This window comes from Crocodylus siamensis, chromosome 2, assembly GCF_052110815.1.
Source record: "Crocodylus siamensis isolate JL-2025a chromosome 2, ASM5211081v1, whole genome shotgun sequence".
Lineage (NCBI taxonomy): Eukaryota > Metazoa > Chordata > Crocodylia > Crocodylidae > Crocodylus > Crocodylus siamensis.
The window spans coordinates 67,268,243-67,284,400 of NC_143396.1; the positions used below are offsets into that span (position 1 = coordinate 67,268,243).

The 16,158-nt window shown below is 44.2% G+C and overlaps 1 protein-coding gene across 2 annotated transcripts in view; it reads right to left on the reverse strand.

The window, feature by feature from the left end:
* The window catches only part of SNX25 (sorting nexin 25), a 144,601-nt gene that overhangs the window by 108,065 nt on the left and 20,378 nt on the right, over positions 1-16,158 (reverse strand). For both annotated transcript variants that reach the window (XM_090036087.1, XM_090036088.1), the window contains exon 3: positions 2,536-2,752. In XM_090036087.1, the coding sequence (XP_089892213.1) occupies positions 2,536-2,752 (217 nt within the window). The remainder of the gene's footprint in view (positions 1-2,535; positions 2,753-16,158) is intronic.

Consider the following 16,158-nt stretch of genomic DNA (forward strand, 5'->3'; position numbering starts at 1 on the left):
AATCCACATTTTTCCATGATTAAAAAATATTCCCAATTTTTGGGTTAAAAAAAGTAACCCAAAGTCCATGTCTTTCCATCAAAAAAATGAAACATCACTATATATATATATAAAATTATGTATTGTATTAGTGGTATTTCATTTTAATTGGAGAAAACCAGGATCCCTGCATATAAGTGAATGAAAGTTTACATAGCGCCCCAACTTCAGACATAGAAACAATATAATGCAGATACCCAACTGTCTCACTCTGGAACCAAATTACAGCCATCACCAGAGGACTGAACAATTTAAGCTACACAAAACATAGAAAAGCTTTTTACACCAAAAAGGGGTCTCAGAATCACAATCTTAGCTGTAGCAGGAGCAAACGTGTCCTGTATAAATTTTTTTCAATATCAGCATTTAGGGTTTGTTCTATCTGTAAATGAAGAGGTGGGATTAATCGCCGCACAAAGGGATTCCTAGTATGCGCAGTTCATTTTTATATTAATGTCTCCCTCCCTCCATAGGAGCTATCAAGGTGAATGTAACATTTCAACACAAAAATGAATCAGAAAAAAAAACACAAAAGATTTTCACTATGCTCAATAAATATCATGATAATATGTGCCGTTACCTAATACAACAAAGATCTGGTTGAAATGGACCCAATTACAAAAAAAAAAAGTAATAAGCCTGCTAATCAAGAATCAGTAATAAATGGCATCAAAAGAGAGGAAATTATAATTTGGAGTATTTCATCTACCTTCAAATGACCAAATGTTTGCAATTAAAATGTGCTGTGATACTTCAGGGAGACAACAAATATTTTTTCAGCGAATACCTGGCAAATATTTCATAGATTTCATAGACATTAGGGCTGGAAGGGACCTTGGGAGATCATCGAGTCCAGCCCCCTGCCTAAAGGGCAGGAAGTCAGCTGGGGTCATAGGAACCCAGTTTACTCTTGAAGGTGTTCAATGTAGGTGCTCGAACCACCTCCGCTGGCAGACTGTTCCAGACCTCGGGGGCTCGGACAGTAAAGAAATTCTTCCTTATGTCCAGCCTGAAACAGTCTTGCAGGAGTGTGTGACCGTTCGACCTCAAACGAACGTTCCCCCAGATCCTGGTGGCCACCTATAAGTTTATCGGGGTGACCATCAGATCACCCCTGAGCCTGCGCTTTTCCAGGCTAAAGAGTCCCATGGCTCTCAGCCTGTCATCGTAAGATCTGTTTTCCTGACCTCTGATCATGCGCGTGGCTCTCCTCTGGACTCTCTCAAGCTTCTCCACATCCTTTTTGAATTGTGGAGCCCAAAACTGGACGCAGTACTCCAGCTATTTCAAATGCATCTTGTTCCATTTTTGGAGAAGAGGTTACCTACTCATCTGTATCTCCTTGTGCCAACAAGAAACAAGAACCAACAAGAAATCTGCCAACAAGGAAGTCTGGTAGAGGAAAGATTCTTGCATCTAAAAAACCAAATACACTGATCTGTTCATCCAGCTGGAGGGCTCCCCTAAGGTCCAAAAATTCTGCAACAAGGGACTGCAGAATTAATTAACTCTACCACCACGTCCCTGCCACCAAATTTCCAAACCTATGGGGATCAGTTTTTCTTGCATATAATGCTCACCCCAATTTTCACCAGCTGATTTTAGAGGGAAAGGTGCAGGTAGTATGCAAGAAAATACAGTACTTGCATTGTAATTATTTCTCAACATTGTTAGAAATGTCTGGCCTCTAACACTTAGCTATGTTCTCTACGACAACCACTGTGCTCCCACTTGACGCACTCACCTTTCAGCAGAGTGACACCTTAAAGAGAAGGTGTAAGGAAAAGATGTCAACTATCTTTTCCTTAAGGTCCAATTTAAAGAAGAGGCATTCAGTCTTTATCTTTTCTTTCTAGACTGAAACCATCAATAAATCTTTTCGGTATTACCTGCTAAGTATTGCAGAAAACCCAACTGACATCTGCTAGGAAAACACCAAGTCTACCTCCTTAAGGAAAGTAACAAGCCAACCTATCATGGAAACAGGAAAGGTTGTCTCTTCCCTACAGGCACACGAATAAAAGACTAGTAGATATCAGCACGGGCAAAACAACTTGAAGGTACAAATTCTCATTCATGATGATGAAGAAATTGACAAATCTAAAATTATAGTTTTTTAGAAACTGATTTTCTAAAGTGGACAAAAAAACATGTACTTAATCTTCAAGTAAAAACCTGAACTGTCCACCTAAGCTAAAACACTCCAGAGCCATATAACAAGCTAAGGAATGTAACCAAGTGACCATTTCCCATTACCAGTTTGAGTATAATCATGGTATTGCAGAACAGAATCAGGCCTCTTTAGTCCCGAGACACCATATAGAGAGCTCTATAAAAGAAGAGACTCCCAGAATTTAGCCACATAATGCAAACTTCTCTCTTCACTGTGTAGCTCTCAGGAGCATATGCTCTTTACTGCATCAGTACAGTCCATCCAAAGGGAAAGAGACAAGCAGAAAGCTCTATTCAAACAGATGTTTGGGGAGGTTATTTTACCTGGCATTGGCTGCTTTAAGGTCACAGAAGTGCGCAAGTAAAGCTTTCACTACATCACTGCAGACAACTTTAACTACATCAATGTGACTCAGCCGCTGTCGCAGCTGTTTGGCAATTTCCCAGAAATCTTCAGAGAGCAAGTGGTACAGCTGCCCTTCATCTCTGCTGAGTTGCCCATACCAGGACAGGATGTAATCTCTATAGCTGTAGTCAAACACTAGAAGGAAAAAAAAAAAGACATGTAGCAAACAAGAAAACACAACACAATTAGCTCAATTAGCTTGCACATTTTCTCCCTGGGATTTTAAATTCTCTTTCTTCAATGAGACAAAGGTTGGCAAGGTTAAAGAAATCTGATCCTAAGAGAGATTACTAGAGGTCACCATGGAAAGCCCATAAGTGGATTTGGTCAGTCAGGTTGCTGGTTAGGTAGAAACCTTGTATAAATACCTGTATCTTAAAGAAAAGGAAACTACCACATTTTCAGAATTTGCCAAGTCTGCTGCAAACTGAAGAACTTTCTCTTAATATCTGAATCAAAACAGTCTTGGTTTCAAAGACACACTTCAAAGAACGTAAAGGCAGGACTGTCATCTCCTAGATGAAGGAACTGTGACCCTGAAGTACATTAAGATTCACTGCAGTCAAAGACAGGAAAGCTCTATTAAATTACAGGGACACCATAAATTTCATGATACTTCTTCAGATTTACTTCTCATGATATATATACACTTTTCATGACATATACTTCTCATGATACTTTAAATTTATAAGTCTGACCCATATTTATAAGCAATACCTAAGATTTCTAAAAATTAATGTTTTGGGAAAATTCCGTTTTTCATCACTTGGACTTTGTATTTTGCCATACTTTTTTTGTAGGTAGTCTCATGATTAAGCTGCTGGTCATCTGTACTTTCTGTTACATGCTGCTATAGGAATCATTACTGCTCTAACAGAAGCTCAAGAAGCATGTAGAGCAGTTCTGTTCACAGATACAAGCAAAGTGTACAAAGGATAGTTTGTAACAGTGAGACAGAGAACTAATAAAGAGAAAAGGGAACATGTATGAAAACCTATGCAAGTTCTTTAGCAGCTGTCATTTATTACAGCCTGACCTCAGGTTAGCGACCTAAAAAAGCACACCCACTTTGTCAGCATAATCTCATTCATTTGAAACAGTCACATGACCAAATTGCTCTCTACTATGTGCTGTTCATTGACAGATGTTAGACACCCTGTAGCATTGGAATACCTTTCAGTAGTGAATTAACCAATGAGCACGACGCTATCACAAACCTACACAGAAACCTACTCTACTGCCAACCTAACAAAGCAGTACTTACTTTTTACCAGACCTTTAAAAATACTTTTTTTAAAATATTAAGCTTTTGAATTGTTGCATCTGAGTTTTTTGACAAAGAAATGTATAAGTTTCATCAATTTTTTTAACAATGTAAAGATATCAAAGCATTTTGTTTAGAAACATTGTAAAGTTAAAATGAAGCTCTTCAACAAAGTTATTTCATTTTTTTCCCCAAAATGATCTTTCAGGATTACAGGGCATTTATAGACATGCTCCAGGAGGCAGCGGGGGGGGTCCGACTTTTAATTAGTGCAGCTCGCCACTTGAATTGCCTGAGCATCACGTGTATCAGCATCCCCACGCTGAAAAAATGGCAGCGAGGCACTCTAAACTAAAGCTTATTCAACAAACTTTAGCTCAAGCGCCTTGCTGCCATTTTTCAGCACAGGGATGCTGATACACGTGATGCTGGAGCATGGTAATTGCTACACTCCAGCAGGCTCGATTAATCACCCACTCTGAGACACTGGATTTACAGCATGTCGGAGCAGACTCCCTACACATGTACAGGAGCCCAAAGTTTCATGAGAAGTGCCAGAATGAAAGTCACCTTTTGAAACCTTAGGATAACTTAAAAAATGCCAGAAGTACCTCCAGAATAAATATTCCAAATTTTGACCAGAACTAATTTAGAAATTTGTCCAAAGTTCTCATCTCTTTAGCAGCTGACTACTTTACATACATTAATGAATTTATCCCCATATTCAATGATTCAGGTTATTATTTCCATTTCATAGATTGAAATGAGGTACAAAGATTAAGTGATTTTCCCCAAGGTCAGACAGGAAGCCTATGGTAGAATCATAAAAAAATAGGACTGGAAGGGACCTCATCAAGTCGTCTAAGACAAGGATGTTCCTGGACAAACTATCCTAGACAAAGATCAGTCTAACTTGCTCTTAACTTCCAAAGATGGAAATTCCACAACCACTTTGGGTGGCCTGTTCTTATGCTTAACTACCCTCATGAGAAAGTTTTTTCTTAATATCCAACCTAAACATCCCCTGTTGCAATTTGAGACCATTGCTCCTTGTCCGGTCCTCCAAGTACCTGAGTACCAAGGCCCAACGCCTGAACCATCAACCCTCTTTAAATGTCTTTATTTTAGATAAAAATAAAGACAGATATTTTACATAGTATTCTAAGCTGATATCAAGTCCAAATACAACAAAGAACATAACAGGAACAATACAAGCATCACTTTAAGGAAACAATCTAAGCACTGCCAAACATTATCTTAAAAGGTGGCTACTTTCTGATAATGGTGGTAAAGAGTTCTGCCAGTACCTCTAGGAGTACCCTGGGGTAGTTTCTTAAAAGTGAACAACTAGTTGGAGTAGATTCTTGTACACATTTGTCACATAAGAATGATCACTTGCCTATGTAACTATACTCTTGTAGCTTTTACCCCATCCTCCTTTTAGGAGGGATTTTTTGTTCTGGTTTTAATTTTATGATGTGAAGAAACAGGAAATAAGTTGATGCTCTTTATAGCATGGATCTTCTCTCTTCATCTGTTCTGTAAGGACATGTAGCAGTTGCCGGATGTTGTAGTTTGACTCTAATTGATAGGTACCAACTTCCTTATTGTCCTACAGAACACGAAAATTATCTTAAAGATATGTTTTCTGTCCAAGAATGAACATGATAGTTCAATGCATGGTATTTTTCAGCAACAGTCTTAGTAACGAAGCATGATGGGTAATTATCCTTACTACATAAAACTGTACAATAAATGTAGTACCATCCTTTTACCCCATTAAGGTATTTTCCTCTTTCGAAAAGAAGCTTGTATAGGTACTTAATCCATAATTATATTTTAAGCCAACTTCTTTCTAAAAAACTCAAATTTCTAGTTTTTAGTTCTGCAGCCGCAGGAATGCACAACATACCCTTCAATTACAGCCTGCTCTGCTCTTGAAGTTAGACACAACATTCAAATATACAGCACTGCTGGTCTTTACATTACTTGAAGAACAGGACTCTTACAAATCTAACTTCTGACAAGTCACATAGATGCAAAACATAACAAAACTCAGTGCAAAATTAAGAGATTTGCTCAGTTTTCAACAAGGTGATGCCCTAATTTTTTAGTTACGCACACTGATAGCCAGATCCAAGAGAGATCCCTAAATAATGCAATAATTATCTGCATACAATTTCCTATACACACACATGCACACATTAGGGCTGTCAGTTAATCACAGTTAATTTACACAATTAATGCAAAAAAAGTTACCATGTTTCATAGATTTCATAGACAATTAGGGCTGGAAGGGACCTCGGAAGATCATCGAGTCCAGCCCCCCGCCCAAAGGGCAGGAAGTCAGCTGGGGTCATAGGATGCCAGCAAGATAAGCATCCAATTTGCTCTTGAAGGTGGTCGATGTAGGTCCTTGAACCACCTCCGATGGCAGACTGTTCCAGACCTTGGGGGCTCGGACAGTAAAGAAATTCTTCCTTATGTTCAGCCTGAAATGGTCTTGCAGTAGTTTACGACTGTTCGACCTCGTCATCCCTTGGGGTGCTCTGGTGAACAAATGTCCCCCCAGATACTGGTGGTCACCCCTGATAAACTTACAGGTGGCCATCAGATCACCCCTGAGCCTACGCTTTTCCAGGCTAAAGAGCCCCATAGCTCTCAGCCTGTCATCGTAAGGTCGATTTTCCTGACCTCTAATCATGCGCGTGGCTCGTCTCTGGACTCTCGCAAGCTTCTCCACATCCTTTTTGAATTGTGGAGCCCAAAACTGGACACAGTACCCCAGCTGCGGCCTCACCAAGGCTGAGTACAAGGGGAGAATGACATCCTGGGATTTGCCTGAGAAGCATCTATGGATGCAAGCCAGCATTTTGATCGCTTTACTAGCCACAGCATCGCATTGCAGGCTCATGGTTCACCTTGTGATCAATGATGAGGTAGCTAACCCCTACAACATCTCCTGAGTGTGTTCACCTGGGGAAGCCACAGTGCCTAGGTATTTACTCTGCTTCAGACTATGGATAATGGCTTGAAAAGTGTCTGACTGACTTGGGAATCCAAGTCCCACTGATTTAGCTCCATTCCTGAACCAAGTCCTGAAAAGAAAGCTGGGAGAATAAGTGATCTGAGCTCTTTTCACATTTTTTATACTGCAAATCAGAAGGAACTGGGGAAAAGGCTGAAATGCACTGATGATGGTTCTACAGTATTTACCAGAAAGGTTAATATTCAGATTTGGACTATTTCCTCTATTACACTCAATCACTTTTGAGTGATGCCAGATGTAACAATTCTGGCTTAAATTAACCATGAAAGTTGATTATGTCCATCAGCCAATTACCATATTATACGTCCATGTACCCAAATACAACATCAACTGCAATTACTTTCAGATTATTATTGGGCCAAGGATAGTCTTAATTTTAATTAATTGGACACCAGCCATCACATTATCAAATTAACAAATAGTTTCTACAGCTTAGTGAACGGCTTTCTTACGTTGTTTCATAAATGAATAAAAAAAACTTTCTTTTGCATAACTTTACTTTCATTAATCACATTACCACTTTTCTGTTACCACATGTAACAGAACGGGAAGATCTTGGACAGGAAGATCTTGGAGAGAATCACCAAGGAGCACATATGTGGGGGGCCAGCAAGGGAGATCATGCTCAGGGGCAATCAGCATGGGTTCATCAAAGGCAGGTCTTACCTGACCAACCTGGTTGCCTTTTATGAGCAGGTGACTAAATCCTTGGATGATGGTGTTGCCATGGACATAGTCCTTCTAGACTTTAAGAAGGCCTTTGACATTGTCTCTCACCCTATCCTCATCAATAAATTAACCGACTGTGGCACTGATGCCTACACAGTTGGATGGGTAAAAAATTGGCTGATGGGGCACACCCAGAGAGTAGTGGTGGATGGGTTGTACTCTACCTGGCGAGATGTGAGCAGTGGGGTAACCCCAGGGCTTGGTCCTCGGGCCAGCACTGTTTAACATCTTCATCAGTGCCATGGACAAAGTAGTGGAAAGCAGGCTGTCCAAGTTTGCTGATGACACTAAGATGTGAGGCAAGGTGGACACACTTGAAGGGAGAGAGAGGCTGCAAATAGATTTAGACTGACTACAAAAGTGACGAGAATAGGATGGGATCAATGTAAACAAATGCAGGGTGCTACACCTTGGGAGAAGGAATCCACAGCATATATACAGGCTGGGGAGTTCCCCTCTTGAAAGCACAGAGGCGGAAAGGGATCTTGGAGTCATTGCTGACTCCAAGATGAACATGAGCTGCCAATGCCAAACTGCAGTCAGCAAGGCCAGCAATTTTTTTTTACCTTGGCAATTTTTACAGTTAGGGTGGCCAAAATCTGGAACCAACTTCCCAGGGAAGTGGTCCTTGCCCCTACCTCAGGCAAATTCAAGAGGAGGTTGGATGATCGCCTGTCTGGGGTCTTGTGAACCCAGCATTCGTTCCTGCCTGTGGCAGGAGGTCAGGCTAGATGATCTGTTCAGGTCCCTCCTGACCCTACCTACTATGAAACTATGAAAAATAATGCTTTCTTATTTGGAATCTGAAATTAGTCCATTCTCTACAGCAGTGCTTCCCAACCTTTTCCCCAACACAACCCCATTTGCTCAACATGGCCCCTCACTCGGGGGAGGGGGAAGATGAGGGCGGAGGAGACGATGAGATACCAGGCCCAGCAACAGCCAGCGAGCCCAGACCAATGGTCAAAAGGGAGAAACAGGTAAGCGATGGGGGACGGGGCATTGCTGAGACTAGGGGGTCAGTGGGCACAACCGCTGAAGGCCTCAAATGCCTCTACACGAATGCTCGAAGTATGGGGAAGAAGCAGGAGGAACTCGCCCTCCTCCTAGCTGTCACCAGCCCTGACATAGTAGGGATCACAGAAACGTGGTGGGACTCATCGCATGACTGGGCGGTGAGTGTCAAGGACTATAGGCTATACAGGAAGGACAGGATAGGAAGGAAAGGTGGAGGAGTAGCACTCTACATCAAGGAGGAATATACTTCCTCGTTAATTAGCATGGGGGTAGAGGGGGGGCACTCTGAGGTGCTCTGGGTTAGAGTAAAAGGCAGTCCAGGGGAGAGAGACTTAACGGTGGGAGTCTACTATAGATCTCCCAACCAGGGAGAAGAGCTCGACCTGGAATTCTTAGGTCAGCTTACAGAGGCAGTGAGGGCTAAGGATGTGGTCATCATGGGGGACCTGAACTTCCCAGACATCTGCTGGGAGGAGCAGTCAGCCAAGTCTGATCGCTCACGTCGGTTCTTAGCCAGACTGCAGGACCTCCATCTAACCCAGGAGGTGCACAGTCCCACCAGGGGAGACGCCTTGTTGGACCTAGTGCTGGCCACGGGTGAGGACCTGGTGAGGGGGCTGCGGGTGATGGGCCACCTGGGAGACAGTGATCATCGCTTGCTGGAATTCACCATCCAGCGTAAGGTGGCAAAGGGCTGCAGCAAGGCAACAGCCCTAGACTTTAGGAGGGCTGACTTCAACAAGCTAAGGAGGATAGTTGGGGAAGCGCTGAGGACCCAGAGGGGAAGGGAATCAGATGTCGAAGGTGAGTGGTTGCTCCTTAAGGAGACGATCCTCCATGCCCAAAGGGAGGTAATCCCAACAAGGGTCAAAGGGAGCAGGAGGGCACATAAACCCCCATGGCTCACTAAGAGCATCCGGGAATGTCTCCTTGCTAAAAGGGAGGCATATACCCAATGGAGAGATGGGGTCATCGCCAAGAAGGACTATGTTATAGTCGCCCGAGGATGTAGGGGGGCAGTCAGGAGGGCCAAGGCAGAGTTGGAGATAGGACTAGCTTCCCGGATTAAGGACAATAAGAAGTCCTTCTTCAAATACATAGGGGGTAAAAAGAGGGTCCCGGGTAATGTGGGGCCCCTGCAGGACACGATGGGCAACTTAGTCATCACGCCAGATGACAAAGCTAACATATTTAACGATTTCTTTGCCTCTGTCTTCCTAAGTAGGGACCAGTTCAGCCACCTCCCTGCTGGGCCCCCCTCGGGCCCCGAGAGAGACACGCCTGGGCCAAGGGTTAGCGAGGAGTTAGTTAGGGTACTTCTGGAGAGGCTGGACGTGTTCAAGTCCGCTGGTCCGGACGATCTTCACCCTAGGGTTCTACAGGAACTGGCTGAGGTCATTGCGGGACCCCTGGCACGGCTCTATGAGCACTCGTGGTGCTCTGGCGAGGTGCCGGAGGACTGGAAGAGGGCCATTGTGGTCCCTATCTTCAAAAAGGGAAAAAAAGAGGACCCGGGAAATTACAGGCCAGTTAGTCTGACCTCAATCCCGGGTAAGCTCTTTGAAAAAATTATCCTGGCACACATCCAGGAGGGCCTTGCGGGGGAATGCATGCTCAGGGGCAACCAACATGGGTTTATCAGTGGCAGGTCTTGTCAGACCAACCTGGTGGCCTTTTACGATCAGATCACCAAATCATTAGACGCAGGGGTTGCTGTGGATGTAGTCTTTTTGGACTTCCGGAAGGCTTTCGACACTGTCTCTCACCCTGTCCTCATCAAAAAGCTGGGAGACTGTGGTGTCGATGCCCACACGGTCAAATGGGTCGCCAACTGGTTGGAGGGCCGCACCCAGAGGGTGGTAGTGGATGGGTTCTTCTCGACCTGGAAGGATGTGGGCAGTGGGGTTCCGCAGGGCTCGGTCCTCGGGCCTGCACTGTTCAACATCTTCATCAGTGACTTGGATGAGGGGGTAGAAAGCACCCTGTTCAAGTTTGCTGATGATACTAAGATGTGGGGGGATGTGGGTGCACTAGAAGGGTGCAATAGGCTACAAGCTGACCTTGACAGGTTGCAACGGTGGGCGGATGAGAATAGGATGGGGTTTAACACTGATAAGTGCAAGGTGTTGCACATGGGGAGGAAGAACCGGCACCACACTTACAGGTTGGGGAACTCCCCTCTTGCCAGCACGGAGACGGAAAAGGATCTTGGAGTCGTCATTGACTCCACGATGAACATGGGCCGGCAGTGTGGGGAGGCAGTCAAGAAGGCCAATCGTACCCTGTCATGCATCCACAGATGCATCTCAAGCAGGTCCAGGGAGGTGATCCTCCCCCTCTATGCGGCACTGGTCAGGCCGCAGCTGGAGTACTGCGTCCAGTTCTGGGCGCCACACTTCAAGAGGGACGTCGACAATATGGAAAGAGTTCAGAGGAGGGCCACTCGTATGATCAGGGGTCAGCAGGGCAGGCCTTATGAGGAGAGGCTACGGGACCTGAACCTGTTTAGCCTCCACAAGAGAAGGTTAAGGGGGGACCTTGTGGCCTGCTACAGACTGGTCAGGGGGGATCAGCAGGTATTGGGGGAGTCCCTGTTCCCCCGTGCGCTGCCAGGAGTGACCAGGAATAACGGTCACAAACTGGCGGAGGGTAAGTTTAGATTAGATATTAGGAGGTGCTACTTCACAGTCAGGGCGGCTAGGGCCTGGAACCAGCTTCCAGGGGAAGTGGTGCAGGCTCCTAGCCTGGGGATTTTTAAAAGGAAGTTAGATGAGCACCTTGCCGGGGTCATCTGACCCCGGTGCTCTTTCCTGCTAAGGCAGGGGGTCGGACTAGATGATCTACCTAGGTCCCTTCCGACTCTAGCTACTATGAAACTATGAAACTATGAAACTATGAAACTCCCTGCACCCCTGCAACTCCATCCACTGATACTCCAACCCCATTCGGGGTCCTGACCCACAGTTTGGGAACTGCTGCTCTAGACACTTAGCAAATTTTTTTTTTTATTTGTTATCTTTCTCAACATGCTGAAAAAATAAGGGACTCCTTTCGAAGCCCAAAACATTCAAAATTGTTACGGGCCATAAACATTCAAGTGAATAAGGATGAACTGAAAAACGTGCTTACGTGTCTTCCTGAATCAAGGCTATAGATTTCAGAGAACAAGCCTAACAACTAGGGTGTGCTCTTACATTTGATATTCCTTATTGCACTCTGCTTTTCAGTGTGCCATGAGGAAAAGCAGGGATCCAACAGATCATTAATCAACTCTGTAGTAACAGTATTGCTTGTAGTATATGTGTCATGGTATCTTATTAATGTACACTAACAGAAACAGGAATGTGCTATTATATGTAAAATATTTTTTATGAAGATTTGCACTGATTTTCTGCATAAATTTATGAATAATGTTAAATAATGAGAAAGCCATTGTTACCCATTAAATAAATGAAAAGCCTCAAGTGAGTTGAATGGGCTACAAATACATTTAAATGTAAGCATGTGCAAACATTTGCAGCATTAGGCCTTTCTTGGTAAAAATCCTGAATACTCTATATTCAAATATAGGGCTAAGTATAGACAATCAAAAAGCTTGAGGATAAATTGATTCAATCTTTGCAAGTTAGTCTAAGATGCATACATTTAACTGATAAGCAAATGAACAGCAGGGAGCTGCCACAGGGAAATGGGAAAAACATGGATTTCCCCTTTTACCCGAGGAAAACATGGATTTTTCATTTTAACAGAGAAGCCCACAGATTTTCCACTTTTGCAAAGAGCTCTCTGCAGGGTGCAGAGTTCCAGCCTACAAGGGGCTGGGGGGAGTGGGAGGACAGCGGTCGGGTAGGGGGCGCCATATGCATGTATATGTACATGGCCACCAGGCAGCCTAGAGAGCAGCTCCCACAGTTAAGTCTGGTGGTGGGAGAAGGGGGATTGAGGACCCCATAGGGAGGGAGTGCGTGAGCTGGGAAGGTCTGGGGCTGCTGCCCAGCCGAGGGAGTATGAGGCTTAGGGCCTAGAGCCAGAATGTGCAGGGCCCCAGCAGGGAGCAGGATGGGGCCACAGGCAGCTCGTTAAGGGGGTGGGGCCACTGCATGCACTCCTGGGGGAGGAATGGGGGGGCATGTGCCCCCCAGGTCTGTACATGGGGTGAGGGTGGGCACAGGCTGCCTGCTGAGGGCTCAGGCTCCCTGCCCTGCTGCCCTCCCCAAGAGCCTCTGCAGCCTGGCAGGTGCAACCCAGCCACTGCAGGGCAAAATGGGGCTGCACAGGAAAGCTCATTGCCACTACGAGCTGTGCTGCCATGGCAAGGTGTCCCCTGCCCATGTGGCAGTAGCAGCGGGGGCAGTGACACAGGGTTGTGCTCCTCGCTGCTGCCACACGTGCAGGGGATGCCTCTTCAGGGCAGCACAGGGCTTGCAGTGGCAACGAGCTTTCCCACACAGTCCAACTCTGCCCTGAAGCACAGGGGCATACCCACCAAGCTACAGAGGCCTCAGGGGAGGGCAGCAGGGCAGGGAATCCAAGACCACAGCAGGCAGCCAGTGCCTGCCCCAACCCTGTGCACAGATCTGGGGAGTACTGGCTCCCCCTGCCTCCCCGAGAGTGCACACAGCAGCAGGGAGCCAGCACCACCCACTGGCTGAGCCCTCAGCAGGCAGGCAGCAAGGGGGGGGAGCCGGACTCCGTGCTCTGCTCCACTGCAGTAGCCATGGCCTCCCATGGATGGCAGCCAGGCCTCGGACGCTACTGTAGGGGGGAGGGGTCTGCAGACCCAGGTCCCTGGCCCCAAAGCCCTGGCAACTGGGGGCCCCCTCCGGCAGTGCTGGGGGGGCAGGGGTACCATCAGAGCCAGGGAGATTGTTGGGGGGGGAGGAAATGAGGGGCATCTGCAGGGCTGGGGGGCTGTTGGTGGGAAGCGAGCAACACTGGTCATGGGGCTGCAGGTGGGGAGTGAAGGACCTGCATTCTGTGAGCTATGGGGGGCAGAGGGAGCTCTGATTTTCCATAATAAAAAACCCAAAAATCAAATACCACAATTTATAGGTATTTAGAATTTATTGTATTATAGAGATTGAGGCATTGATCAGGCTTCCAATTTGCTTCCAAACTAAATATATCAAGAAAACATTGTGTTCAACTGATACCGATATACATAGTTGCTTTCATTTTAATCACGAATTCTGCGTTTTTAAAATCAGAGAACATGTGATTCTTTTAATCAGAGAATTTGTGATATTTTAATCAAAGAAAACCAGGATCCCTGATAAAGAGATATTCACTTTCAATTCTAGAAATGCAGCCACATGCCTGCGGTGGCTCAGGCCAGAAGCCAGGAGGGAAGGGGTGGAGGGAGGAGCCAGAGCATGCCTCCCTGCCCAGAAGAAGCAGACAGCTGGAGCCAATACTAGCCCGCCCACCCTGTGAAGGCTGGGAAGATGCAAAGCACCCTGGGAGACTGAGTTAACTTGAATCTGGAAGGGATCCAGGACAGAAGTTCAATAAACCAATTTAGCCTAAATCAGTTGTCTGATACTACATCCATCCAGGTTCATCTTAAACCAGTTTTGGCCATTTTGAAAGCAGTTTATGTGCACTGAACTTCTGTTGTGTTACAGATTTGAACCAGTTTCTAATCACTTAAACCAGAGTATGTGTAAATTCTGTCCGAAAGCACAAAATAGCCAATATTTCATTTCAATAATACTACTTTTTTCCTTCACAAAAAGAGTAATAAATTGCATACAGTATCCATGAAATTTAAAGTAGCCCAAAACTTTTAAAATATATCTTAAGCAGAAGGAGCATCTTAAAGCATAGACGGCTTAGCACACTGTCATACGCTGCTTTGTAACAGGCATAAATAATTATTATCACATATTAATTTGCAGGTGGAAATAAAATGTTAATAGATTTGGGTTTTGGGAGAAAGAGAGAAGAACTTTGGGACAAGTAGAAAATCTGAGCTGTGCAAAAGAATGATCAGTTCTACTGTTGCTGTGTTGTCAGTCGTAAGGAACATGCTATTTCAACTAACAGGTTCTGTATGTGACATCTCAAAAAACCCCAGAAGTGTAGATACTGCAGATTCACTTACTGCCATTTGCCTTTCAAGCATAGTATTTCAAGATGCATCCAAAATATCGCTCTTCTCCAGTATTCTGATTGTACATAGAAACATGCTGGAATGATATGAAACAAAATCCTGCCTAGCAATGTAGTGTCCAGTGACTCTTGGTAACTCACAACAGTGGCTGTTTTTTCCAGAAAATCACAGGTGCTTTAAACTGGGATGCTTGTATATGTATTGCTGGCAGACAAATGAAATGTCAGTTCTAGCAGACATCAATACAATCTTATTACAGTTAAGTCTAAAAGCACTCAAACCTGTAATTAATATACTAGTTGCTAAGATCTGTCCAAGAAAGATGACTGAACAGCACAGAATGAGACTGCAATAATGATTACACCTCAACTTTGAGATGTTAATTAAAAAATCGTTAGTGTCACAAAGTAAAATATACCTTACATTTCCTGTGCTGCATTACAAAGAAGCATGACATGAATGCCTTCTTTCCCTACTAAGCAGATTTTTGTAACAATCTTTTCCATCCTAAAAAGAAGCAAGATTAAGGTATTCTGGGCCTAATCCTGGCAGATACTCAGTACTCTTATACTCAGATACTGAATAACTGAACATCAGCCTGAGGTATTCATGACACTGAATACCTTACTCAATGTTTGCTCCCAAACTTAAGATGTCATGAGCACCCGCAGCTCCTGCTTCAAATCAGTGGGAACTGTAGATGAGCAGCTGCGCCACAGATCTGGACCTTTATGTTCCAGTTGCACAAGAGCAATTAAATGTTGTCTTCATATGTTTTTGCAATATACAAAAGAGCTTCAATAGTCTTTATATTTTTGTTCCTAGACTATAAAGCCAGGAGATATTTTGATCTCTTTGTCTAACCTTCAGAATAACGGACTATAAGGCCTCCCTGAATTAATTCCTATTTCTACTAAAACGTATTTGTGGGAAAAACATCTGCTCCCAATTTAAAAGCTTCTAGTAAAAGGTAACTACAAGGAAGATGCCAAGTAAGTTGTTCCAACAGTAAACTGCTCCAAAGGTTTATTATCATCATTATTAAAAATATTAGCCTCATTTAAATTGGTCTCTTTACAGCACTGGATTTCACTATACCTTTGCATACAGCAAAAAAAATCTTTTGATCAAATTTCTGTTCTTCATACAAACACTTCAAGACTGATCAAGTCATCCTTTAAACTTCAGTCTGAGAAGCTAAAGAGCCTGAGCTCCTTCAGAGCCAGTTTTCCAAATTTCTAATAATTTGTAAAGCTCTTTTCAGAGCATCTCTAATTTTTCAACATATAAACCAAAACTGAATGATGTACAGTCACACCAGTGGCAATACTGTACAACCTTCCTACTCTCACTAAGCATTGTCCTAGTTA